The following is a 12,339-nucleotide window of genomic DNA, read 5'->3' as shown; positions in this document are numbered from 1 at the left end:
ACCAAAGTTTCCTGACAGGCCCTGTGAAAACGGACAGGGGCTGGCACAGAAACGCTGCGGCGGCGAGACAAACCACAAAATCTGCTGAGCAGATTCTTACTGCCGTCTCATTCTTCCGTTTTTTTAATTTGACGAGGCCCAGGCCTACGTATTCTGATGCTGTAGGTGTCGCTAGTATCAGGTGGCATAAAGTCCCTGGCTTTAGATCTGATTATTCTGATTTAATCTGAACTACTTTATCACAATCTTTTTCTAAACCCCTCAGTAGAAGTCTGAAAATAAGTTGATGGATGGCTGGAGGGTGGGTTACATATTTTGTGCATGATTAATTTTTTTTTCTCTTTGTTCAGTCCTTTTTATATTATTTGTATATATTTTTTATCATTATCTTTAGTTCTTTTGAACTTATCTTACTGTTTATTTTTTGACTTAGAGAATAAACTGCAATTAATAGAATTAATTAGAGCGCGTATTGTACACTTCTAAGTTAAAGATCTTGACCGCCCCCATGTGGTAATAATCTAAACTGCAGGTAGTCAGGACCCTGTACACAGCGAAAATTTTAACTTAATTATAAACGTAATGTGTCTATTAAAACCATAACATAACATAACATAACATAACATAACATGACATGACATGACATGACATGACATGACATGACATGACATGACATGACATGACATGACATGACATGACATGACATGACATGACATGACATGACATGACATGACATGACATGACATAACAACATTTTTTTCACATTGTAGCCCAAAACCTCTCTGTGTTTCAATGGAATTTCATGGAACAGACCCAGAAAGTGGTGGATAATTGTAATGTAGATGGAAATAGAAATATCGTTTGCCACGTGTCACAAATGTTTTAGTCCATCACTTGTTTCTTTTGCCCATCACTTTCAGAGACAACGCCAATATCTCAGGTCTCTCTCTCTCTCTCTCTCTCTCTCTCTCTCTCTCTCTCTCTCTCTCTCTCTCTCTCTCTCTCTCTCTCTCTCTGTCACCTCTGCAGCCGTGCCGGCCACCTTCGCTGTGAAGACCTGCTGTCACCATGGTGACTCAACTCCTGTGATTCATTCTCTTTGGTGCTCTACCTTTGTTTTCACCTCCACTTCTTTCAGTTTCCAGCAGATTCACAGCAGAGTTATAAACAGATGACAGACCACACAGTGAAACGCTGAAATTAAAATGATATTCAAAGGAGGAAAATAAAAAAGGGGGGCGGAGGGGCTTTTTAATCTGTGTGTAAAAAAAACATCTTCAAATGTCAGATTTACGATGATTTGCATCTGGTTGCCCTCGGGAGTATTGGAGTGAAGGGTTCTGACTACATAAGCACACCACGCGTTTGTAAATTTTTATTTGTTTCATGATGTTGAAATGTCACTTTTTCCACTTCACAATGACGTCGCTTTTTGTGTTCTTCACATAAAATACAGAGAAGTGGTTTCAGCTTGACCACATTTGAAAAGAGTATTTTACAAAATACAGCAGAGTAAAACCCTTAGTTTACACTGTGAATTTACATAAGGGTCACACTTATCTGTAACCTTTATCAGATTAAAAACTAAGCAGAAACTCTTCTTAGATTGGAAATTCTTCCTAATCTAAGAAATAATTTCTTTCTTAGGTTAGAAAGAAATCTAAGAACTATTGAACACACGAAAAAAGGGGATTTACAAAATGGCTTATCAAGCCAAGAAACCAGCAGAAATCTGTCAGTATTTAGAAAGTAGAGGTGATGGAGTATATAAAGTTACCTCTTACTAAGAGACGAAGTCTTAATGTTGCACAACATATTAATAACAGTGGTTACAGCTTTGATTTAATCCAGAAGGAGAAAGCATCATTTCACCTAAAACCAGCTTTAGCCAGAAAGATTTCTGTCAGAGGAGAATGTATTTAAAAAAATGTTTTATGAAAGCAATAAGTAACATGCTTAGCATGCAGCATGTATGTAAGACTCATTATGCCAGACTCTGTTGCTGAAGAAAAACATTAAAAACTTGTTTAAAATTTGCAGCAGAAACTTTGGACAAGCCAGTGAAACAATGGCAGAAATGTGTCTGGTCAGATGAAGCCAAAGCTAATCTCTTTGAATGTTATTGTTGTTGTACTGCTTGGATTTCCCAAGTTCCCAGCGGGAGATACACAACTCTCCACAATAACAGTCTGAACTCATAAAAGCGGTTCGAGGACTGTACGACCCCTTTCTGTGAGCATGCTCCTTTTGTGTTTGAATTCATAAAATAAAATGGAGATTCTGTAGATTGTAATTGATTCACAGTCCCCATTCCTAGATGCTATCTTATCTTTGATTTAGATAGCATATGTATCAACGATTTACTGAGACCGAAATTGTCTTAAGTGTTACTGACAGTTCAGTTTTCTCTATTTTAATTCCACTGCAGCCATTTTGGACACTAAACCTGCAGTAACTCTTATAACCTCTGGGTTTCACAGTCAGAATTCCTGCGTTTTTATTGTAGTGCCGACAAGCTTGGAAAACCCTAAGTATACAAAAACACTCCACTTGCTTGCAATAAAAACATAATATTAAAAGCTTAACTTTTTTTTGTTTAAATTATGCTGAAAAAGATAAACACTTTCATTAAAAAAATAATCTGTGCAATTTAGTCTTTAAGAATTATTTAAGTAAAATCTTTGACGCTATTGTCTGAAACTTCCAACTATTACAGGACTCGGCCAAGCCCTAAATGATCCAGGGCCTAACAACATAAATACGTTCAAGTGTATGTTAACAACGCCTTCTGCGCATGCACAAACTGTTAACCTTTCAGACTCCAGTGCCTGGCTCTACAGGACAAAGGAATAAAAACTACAACTCCCCACCGCTCCGGTGACGTAGCCTACTTCTAATGCCGGCAGCTGATTGGCTATCATGTGTAGAGTCTGCTGTGATTGGTTGACGGTGGCCATGATTGTGTGTCCAGCTGGGAGAATGCAGAAGAGCGAGGCTGGCTAACCGGCTAGCAGTCTGAGCAGCATTTCCCCTCTTTCCTGGAGGGGGGCTAAGCGTAAAGGTACGGCCTTTGCCGCGCCGTCAATCCCGGCTGTTCTGATAGCTGCCATGCCGGTCCACTCACGGGAGAAGAAAGAAAGCAACCACGAAGAAATGGAGGTGGACTTTCCGGAGCAAGACGGCAGCAGCACAGACGAGGAGGACACGGTTAGCTCGTCCGTGTCTGAAGATGGAGATAGTTCTGGTAAGACGAACAGGCCCTAAATACCAATATACACCGAAATTAAAATTAAAATGACATAGATGGGTTTTTTTTTTGCATATGTTGCTAAACAAAATATGTTTTTCCAGCTTTGTAGGAGTCAGTAATTTAAGGTGTAGGTGGGGGTTAATGAGAAAAAACAGTTGATGCGAGGTGATGTCAGACTTGTGATGCGTTCACGTTCACAGAGATGGATGATGAGGACTGTGAGAGGAGGAGGATGGAGTGTCTGGATGAGATGACAACACTAGAAAAACAGTTCACCGACCTGAAGGAGCAGTGAGTTACTAAAAATTAGAAACTTTAACACTAAAGGTTACTTTTAAAGACATTTACCTGCAACAGACTAAGGAAATTAATTAAAATTCACACCACACCTTTCAGAATTGACTGTTTTTCTTCCATTTGACAGTAATGAAGAGGTGACAAACATATTCAATTTGCTCCGACTATATACATGTAATGTGGTTAAAAATATGAGAGCAGTGTAAATTATCTTCCAATTATGCACTAACTTTTGTTGATCCAGCACATGAGCACAGCCACTTGCGCTATAGTTTGTGGATGTAACATACAACACAAAAACAAAATATGCACTGATAATAAATCCGCCTGTTTTCTGCCTCTCAGGCTGTACAAGGAGCGCCTCAGCCAGGTGGAGATAAAGCTGCAGGAGGTGATGGCCGGCTGTGCCCAGGAGTACCTGGAGCCTTTAGCCAACCTGCAGGAGAACATGCAGATCCGGACCAAAGTAGCCGGTCAGTCGAGATGGGGGTTGGGGGGTTTCCCACCTTGAGCGGCTGCTAACTTCAAACAGTCTAACCGCATTCATGCTGTATTTCTAAAGGGATCTACAAAGACTTGTGCCTGGAGTCGGTGAAGAACAAATACGAGTGCGAAATCCAAGCTGCTTGCCAGCACTGGGAGGTGAGAGGTCAAAATGCGCTTGAAAGCTGGAAAACATGCATATTTGTCGGCCTTGTGAAGAGTGTTTTGAAGAAATAGTCAAAGTTTTTCCCTTTTTGTGTTTTTGCAGAGTGAGAAGCTGCTGCTTTTTGACACGGTGCAGAGCGAGCTGGAGGAGAAGATACGAAGACTGGAGGAGGACAGGCACAGTATTGACATTACCTCAGGTAATGGCAAATCACCACCAGAGTAGTTGTACTTTATATACATTTATTTTTAATTGGGGGAAAAATGCAGAAATCCAACACATTTTTTTCCAGAAAATGTTTTGTTTACTTATGGATACAAGTGTGTGATATGCTGTCGTTGCATTTTAAGCCAATATTAAGGTTCTGTGCTTCCAATACCATTGAGTCTCGTCAAAACTGAAAAATTTGTGAAGCATTTCAGATGACTGGTCCAGGTCAGGAAAGTTCCCTGACGGAAAAAAAGTCTTTATAATGATGCTAATTCAGTTAGTACCTTTCCTCCTCACAGTTTAGCAAACTTCACATGTATTTGAGCTTTGGACGTCCAGTTCTACGTGTCTAACCATCCTCCTCGCTGTGCAGGGTGGAAAGATCAATATTGGTTTTCGTCGATGAGAGTTGGACCTCTGTGTCGCATCTAATTAATATCCCAGGAAAACAAAGGTTCCTAGGAAACCTTGGCCAATTTAAAATGGAGAAGTAGAGAATGGGAACTGTCTTTTCCCTGCCTTGGTGGCAAACTTCTCTGGTTCTAGTCATAAAGTTGTTTTATCTTTCCTCTTTGCCCTCCAGAGTTATGGAATGATGGACTGCAGGCTCGGAAAAACAAGAAAAAAGATCCCTTCTGTCCCGTCAAGAAGAAGAAGCCTGTCGTCGTTTCTGATATCCTTTCATCTTTCTCTTCGCGCTCCTCTCAATACTTCTCATGTGAAGACAGTAGCTTTTTCCTTAGCTTTAGCTGTTTCTACGGCCTTATATTGTTTACATGCTGCAAGACCTGGATATTCTTGAAGACTGGACGGCCATAAGAAAGGTAACGTCCTAAAAGTTCACAAACCTCACAGGCGTGAAGGCTTTCTGATCTCTTCCTTTCTTCGTCCCTCAAAGGCGATGGCGTCCTTGGCGCCTCACCGGGTGAAAGTGGATGGTAAGAGTCTTCGGTTACAGTCAATACCTGGCAGAGCGCAGACATCGACCCAAGCTTAACGCTGGAAGGCTTCACTCAATGCTTTGTACTTTTTTTTCCCCTTTTTGTTTCTCTGGAAAGTCCCTGCAGTGAAACCGGACAGACATCACCATGTGGCGCGCTCCGAGGAAGGTCGGCTTTTCTACGACAACCAGTGGTACTGCAGGGGACAGACCATCTGCATCAACAGGAAGGACGAGTTTCCAACCAGGTACGATGGGGAGGTGTTGAGTTGGTGAGCAAAAATTAACTAAAACGACAAAATTTGGGGATTTTCTGATTGACCTGAGGTCAGAATACTGCCCGTCGTCTTGCATCAGCCACATGCCGATATATATTGATCCTCCTCCCAATCATTAAACCAAAGTAACCTTTGTTCTTCTGCTATATGTGATTGTGATTGATTGAAAGTCAAAGACAGAAGTGACTTGTTCACTCGACACTTGCTCATTATTCAACACGGCTAACCGTACGGTGCAAAAACCACAGTTCACATGTGATTGTAAGCATTGAACTTTTCATTCCAAGAGTTCCTGCAGTAGAGGAGATGAAGCAGGTGAATGTGGAGCTGCTAATTCCATGGAAAATAGACAAAAGGCGTCACTTGAGGAGTTTAAATTAACAATACAATATAATTGACGTGACGCCAGCTCCGCCCCCATGCTGACGTAGAGCAATCCTCCCCCAATCATTCCAGGGCACTTGTCAGCATCTGAACAATCAGCGTTCCAAGTACAGTACTCCGACAATATTCTCAGTATCTATCATAGAGAACATGCTGCAGTCGGAGAGATTTTGAGGAGAATAATGGATAATCACGGTCTAAGTTGTCAGTGGGGAATATGCAATCCCGACAGCCGTTACCCAGAACGTGTAGAGGGCAGAATACAATTTAAAACATTTCCAAATCCAAAAAGGAGATTGGAATAACGCAAGAAATTGATTAGTAAGCACCACAAAGGTAACCGGTAATAAACATCCCATTTTTTTAGAAATAACGACACTTACTGGTAGCTCCCTGTTAACGACTCATGGCTGACGGCTCAGTGCTAACGACTACCGGCTCCGTGCTAACGACTGACTGCTAAGCATCAAATAAACACAAGTCAGTTAAATTAAAACAATGCTAAACATCTAATCATTTCCAGATCAATAAGTGAAGGTAGTTATACTGGATTTTGTGCATGTAGATTCCAACGGTAGCTCTGGCAGCATGAAAATCGACAGCTCTAACTGCTATATTTTCATTTAAACATCGTTTGATGCTGCTGTTTATTTCTAAACATCTTCCTGAAGGCAGATTTTCACAAGCCGGTATTATCCAAGTCATTACTCTTCATTTTGTACGTGCAAAGTGCATCCCCCTGCGTTCACACTCACATTTAATCAGACTTTTTTTTGCCTCTTGGGCTTCATCGTTGATTTCTCCGTTATTTCCCACTAATAACTTTATAGACCTGACTTGGACTAGTTAGAGAATTTTCTTGCCCGCCGTCTTTGCCTCAGTGTTGGTTTATAAGGCAAAAATGACTCAAAAAATGTCTCGGGTAACTCATTAAGGTCCGTTACGTCTGCCATAATAACAGTTGGCTTGTCGGAGGACAGTTCTACTTCCAGAGGGGGCAGGACTGGCGTCATGTCAATTGTAATTAAATAAATTTGGTTAGTGGAAATTAAAAAAAATAACAAGTGTTTTTGATCAAATGTTTTTGCTCTAAGATGAGGTGATTTGTTTTTAGCTTTAAGGTAATTGGTGTGTTTTGAAAAACCTCAATGGAAATATTTTCTTGCATCACACGAGTCACTTTAACAACCAACAGATGTTACTACTGGCGGAACCAACGAAGACCATAACAGGAAGTGATGGGAAGATGAAGATGTGCCCTGTTTTTTTTTAACAACTTATTGTGTAAACAAACTTACTCATGCATGATTTTTTTTTAATAACATTATTTGCTGAAAGCGCCACGACTGGGAAATTGTGGTTTTTCAACAGTGGAATATCGAAACATTTTTTTGCCCACATTTGCAGTGAAAATGCTGCTACTGACATTATATTTGATCAGAACGCAAAACATGAGAAATCAATAAATAGCCCCTCCAGAAATTCATGCAAAAACCAACAGATCCCGGCGTTTTTTGTGCTAGTAAAAAATTATGAATTCATTGCAATTTTTACACAAAATGGCCAAAAAATGTTAGGTTAAAGTTATGCTAACTCCCACCTGCAGATGGCAGTATTTCTTTCTTCTCCTGCCACAGCCTTACTTGATATCAAGTTATAGTGTGTGATGAAGTTATTCAAGTTATTTGAAGAATGATAATGTTTCTGTGTCCAGTCTATCTGCTTCTAAGTTTTTATCTTTATTTTTCTCCTACATGTAGAATTTGGAAGGAGTTTAATAAGGAAAGCATATTATTTATGAAGAAGCAAAACAAAATCAGGGATTTTGATAGCAAAGAAAATCACAAAAACATTTGCAAAATCCTGGAGGAACTGAATAAACAATGAGATCCTAAATAGCCAGGATGCTCTGGTTGGCTCATTTGTGGTCGGCTACCTTTATTTTTATTTTGTCACATTAGCATTGACTGTAGCCAACTGGGATGTAAAATAAAGGAAGTTATAAGACATTTTTATTTTTTTGCTCATCTTCCTCTCAGGAACAGTCATTATCTATATTCAGAGGAAGCAGCATCGCGCTGCAGTCTCCATAAACCAGGTTTTTACACATATCGTAAACTCGGGACCAAATTATTGCAAAGTTTACATTTCATTCTCTCTTTAGGGAAGCTTATTGTTTTTCTAACCATAAACAGCAGAGATCTTTTATTTCCGATATATCCAACCAGAATAAACTCCATTCATGCTGCAGAAAATGCAACTTCATTTTCAGATGGTCATTAACGTGTAGATTAATCATGTCTGAATGGTTTGATGCACACAATAAAGGAGCAGAGCTAGATGAAATACTGCTACAGTTTACAGCACAAACTGTGAAATAAAACTGCAGTAAAATGTTCCTTTGGATTCATAAAACTAGTTATGTAAGATCAACACGTTCCTGCAGAACCTCTCACAACCTTCTGTTTGAAACGTGGCGTTTTAGCTCTCTGTTCTGCTCAGATTGACAGCCGACGAGTCTAAAAGTGCTTGTGAGAACGTCGTTTAGACTTCGATATATGCTCAACCTGTGATTAAATGTGCATTAGGCGAATTCATGTGGAAAATGAACGGCAGAAAACCCGCCGACTAGAGCCAGGGCATGTCTGAAGCATCCATGGGAGATAATCTGAGCTCTTGGATAAACAACAGGATGAAACGTAATGCGGCCATTTTGAAAACAATTGACTTCCTCACAGACATTCCTCCTTAGATAAACACCCTGTTGTCCAGTTGGATTTCAGGGATCATTCTTCAGCTAATCTCTGTCCAAATATGGTCACATGGTCAAGGATTTATTATACACTATGAGACAGGCTTATGTTCCTCGCAAAAATAATCGTACACTTTTCCACATTTTGTCTTATTATTTATCATTTAATTAAAGTTTTGTGGGATAGACCAACACAAAGTTGCAAATTCGTGTAAACTGGAAGGAAAAGGATTCATATTTGAAAACTTTTGATTTATTACAACAGGCTTAAGTCATTTGAGCCTGTAGTGGCTAAAATGATTTATCAATTATTGAAATAATTGTGAACTAATTTAGTCGTCGATTAATTGTTAACTGGAGTATTCAAGCTTAAAGAAATGGTCAGCTGACAAAATCACCCTCATATTCATAACAGTAATTAAGTCAAAACTGTACAAAAAGTTTATACATTTTGCATTTAAGATAAAATTCACTCAGTTCACATTTACTAAAGGAATGCAAATTTTGTCACATTTTAAGCAATAATATGCTTATTTTCTTATTGTGTATTAGTGGTGTCTATTAATGTATTTCTAATAGTTTAAAAAATGCTTAAATTAAAAATCTGTAGAATTGTTCTCCGACTGTCAGAATAATTGATTAATCAGTTGTTAAAATAATTTAGTTGCAAGCTTTTTTTCTTTTCTGTTTTGTTTAAGATTCTCATTTGTCAAACACTTTGAAAACTTTGAACAATTTACGTTCAACTTTGTTGTTTATCTTGTTCTCTCACTTAAAATCACACGTGGTGATGTTACAAAATTTGAGGAAGTTTGAGCAATACATTTTCAAGCCACAATCATAAGACTGATAATACATAGAAAAACATTTTTGTTTATTATCTCGGGTAGCAAATATTCCAGAGAATGTGAGCACATTGCTGCTTTTTGCAGCTTTGAAAACCAGTCAAATTCCCAGACACCAAAAAATGTTGGTCCAGATCCGACATTTTTTTTTTTTTTCTCTTTCTCTCCTGTAACCATGGCAAAGTTTCCGGTGGTTGTTTCCCCAACAATGGAGGCTGAGCATTTAATGGGGAAGTGACTGTCTGTGGTATCACATGCTAACGCTTCGGTATGTCCTTTGTGTGTGTGTGTGTGTGTGTGTGTGTGTGTGTGTGTGTGTGTGTGTGTGTGTGCGTGCGTGTGTGTGTTCTCACCCTGCAGCGCCATCATCACCACCATCAACAACGATGAGGTGTGGTTCAAGCGGCTGGACGGCACCAAGTCCAAGCTGTACATCTCCCAGCTGCAGAAAGGCAAATACACCATCAAGCACTCCTAGAGGAGGCAAGAACAACACTTTAACATCCCCCGTCTCCCCTTCCATGTATTCATCTCCGCTGTGTCTTTCCTCCATCTTACATCTCTTTCCATTCTACCACACACAGTCTAAACGCTAACACACACCTACCGACGCTCTCTGTACGAGAGGTTCGTCCGTGTTCACGCGCGATCCAACACGCCGTTTTCGCAAAGCGTCATTTTTCTCTGGAGCGGAGATCAATGCGAAGTGCTGCTAATGAGAAACAAGCGGGGGAGGGAGGGGGAAGAAACTAACTGTGAAGCGCAAAGCTCAGTCGAGTGCCTTTCCGGGACGGGACGCCGCTGCTGACGGCTGGTGGGAGGGAGGAAGGGAGGGAGTGAGGGAGCAGGTCTTGACCCATCAGCGCAGCGAAGCCTTATTCAGTGCTGCTTTCGCCACCAGGAGGACTGAAGCGGGTCAGTGAGCGTGTGGAAGAAAAACCCTCTGAACTTGAATTTCATGCTCGTAGAGAAATTGAGTTAGAATCTTATTTGGGCAACAAACAGTGTCATAATGTTGAAATCAACTTGGGAACCTTTGTGTTAAATGACCTTTAGATGTTTTTAGTGGGACTTAACCTCATTTTCTTTCCTCTAAGCATTACTACCCCTGTATATAGTTGGATTTTGTGACTCTTCTTTTCGTCTCGTAATGTTGCCAAACAGCTAATGGTACCTCTGCTTTGCGATCAAAGAGGTGGAGTTAAGAATGAGGTTGCGTTTCTGTGACCGGATGTGTAAAGCTCAGTGCCATTCTGCTTCACTTGCTTCGTTCTCTTTCCTTTTTTACGTCATCGTCTTTGTTTAAACTAAAAAAAAATAAAAATCTGTAAAGCAGATCTGGAAAGAGTAGGAAAAAATACGGAGGATTTAAAAAGAAGAAGAAAGAAAAATGTATGATTCATCCATCCATCCAACCTGCCTGTGTACATGCATTTGTTTCTTCAGAGCTTTATCTGACTTTGCTTTGTCTACATCAAGTATTACCTGCCAGAAGTATTGAACTGAGGTATTTGTGCATAAGTCATAATAAAAGCTGTACAAGAAGCCTAATGTGGCTTTTTCTGACTAAAACTTTTGACACAAAGTCTTTTCATTTGTACTGTTTTTTTCTTTTTTTTTTTTTTACTTAATGCATCATGATTTGTTGTACATGAAACAATCCAAAATAAAAACCTAAAGTCATGCCTATGCTTGTAGTAATCATTGAAGATTGACTAAAGCGGGGGACTCAAAGGTTTACAAATGAGTAAAAAAAAAAGAAAGAGGTGTCTTTACACCCGACAAATCCAAAGCCGTGTCAGACGCCACAGGACACCCTCTTAGTTTTTAGTTGTGATCCAATAAAAGCACAAGGTAGTTGCTTCTATTGGTGTCACGATGCCTAATCTTCATTATCAGCTTATATTCCATGTTCAAGGTGGACTTGCACTTGAAGATTCTGTGCTTTGCAAAACTCTACTAGCATCATCTAGCTAAAAGCCTCTTGATTTTTTTTCCACATTACAGCTGAAAACAATTTATGTTATACAGCAGGACAAACTAATGCAAAGTCTAAAGATGGTGCATGGATTTCAAAATGTTTTCCTAATGGGTAAAAGCTGTTCAGATTAGCTGCAAGTTTTATCTCCAGCAGCTCTGCAGAAGTCTGGATCCAGACATTTTTATCCATTCCTCTTTCCAAAGGACCACAGGATAAGTTTTGTTGGTGGGAGAGAATCTTGAAACAAGATTTTAGTGCCTTATAAACTCTAACCTTTCATTCATCTTCCCAGCAACTCTGAACAACTCCGTTGAAGAGAAGCATTCCCACAGCATGATTATTTTTTTCTTTCCTGTAAATATATATGTATATGTGTATATGTATAGACAAGATTGAATTACTCTCAAATATTCAGGTCTGGCTAGTAGCGCTCTTTAGCGCCGACCTAAAGGTAAAAATCTATAGTTTGTGTCCAGAATGTGTGAAATCTGAAGAGATGTGAGCTGCACCTTTTCCTGACTCTTGACCCGTACAAGTCCAGGATGGAGGAACAGTCAGGACTTTCAACAATGTGCACCATTTTGTGTTGGTCTACAACAGAAAATCCTAAGTATTTTAAAGTATGTGGTTGTAATGTGACAAACTTTTGCAAAGGCGCTATAAATGACCAACTGCAATGATAACTAAGATATATATAGTCTTATGTAATACTGCAGTTTAGCAGAGTCTACAACAGTTCTCAACCCGAGTTCA

General features: G+C 39.6%; 1 protein-coding gene across 1 annotated transcript; it reads left to right on the top strand.

Moving 5' to 3' along the window:
* The first annotated feature begins 2,958 nt into the window (after positions 1–2,958).
* LOC103457806 (breast cancer metastasis-suppressor 1-like protein-A) lies at positions 2,959–11,294 on the top strand. The gene is made up of 10 exons (XM_008398219.3): positions 2,959–3,244; positions 3,451–3,541; positions 3,893–4,020; positions 4,110–4,189; positions 4,299–4,395; positions 4,990–5,079; positions 5,166–5,230; positions 5,305–5,344; positions 5,465–5,594; positions 9,966–11,294. The coding sequence occupies exons 1-10, from the start codon at positions 3,109–3,111 to the stop codon at positions 10,081–10,083; spliced, it is 975 nt and encodes a 324-aa protein (XP_008396441.1). The 5' UTR covers positions 2,959–3,108; the 3' UTR covers positions 10,084–11,294.
* The last annotated feature ends 1,045 nt before the right edge of the window (positions 11,295–12,339 follow it).

Source organism: Poecilia reticulata, chromosome 21, assembly GCF_904066995.2.
Source record: "Poecilia reticulata chromosome 21, P_reticulata-male-v2, whole genome shotgun sequence".
Taxonomy (NCBI): Eukaryota; Metazoa; Chordata; class Actinopteri; order Cyprinodontiformes; family Poeciliidae; genus Poecilia; species Poecilia reticulata.
This window is presented reverse-complemented; position numbering and strand designations above follow the sequence as displayed.

Coding starts and splice junctions, on each gene's coding strand:
- LOC103457806 (XM_008398219.3), top strand. CDS start 3,109: ATGCCGGTCCACTCACGGGAGAAGAAAGAAAGCAACCACGAAGAAATG. Junction 3,542..3,892: donor TTCACCGACCTGAAGGAGCA/GTGAGTTACTAA, acceptor TCTGCCTCTCAG/GCTGTACAAGGAGCGCCTCA. Junction 5,345..5,464: donor TCACCGGGTGAAAGTGGATG/GTAAGAGTCTTC, acceptor TTCTCTGGAAAG/TCCCTGCAGTGAAACCGGAC.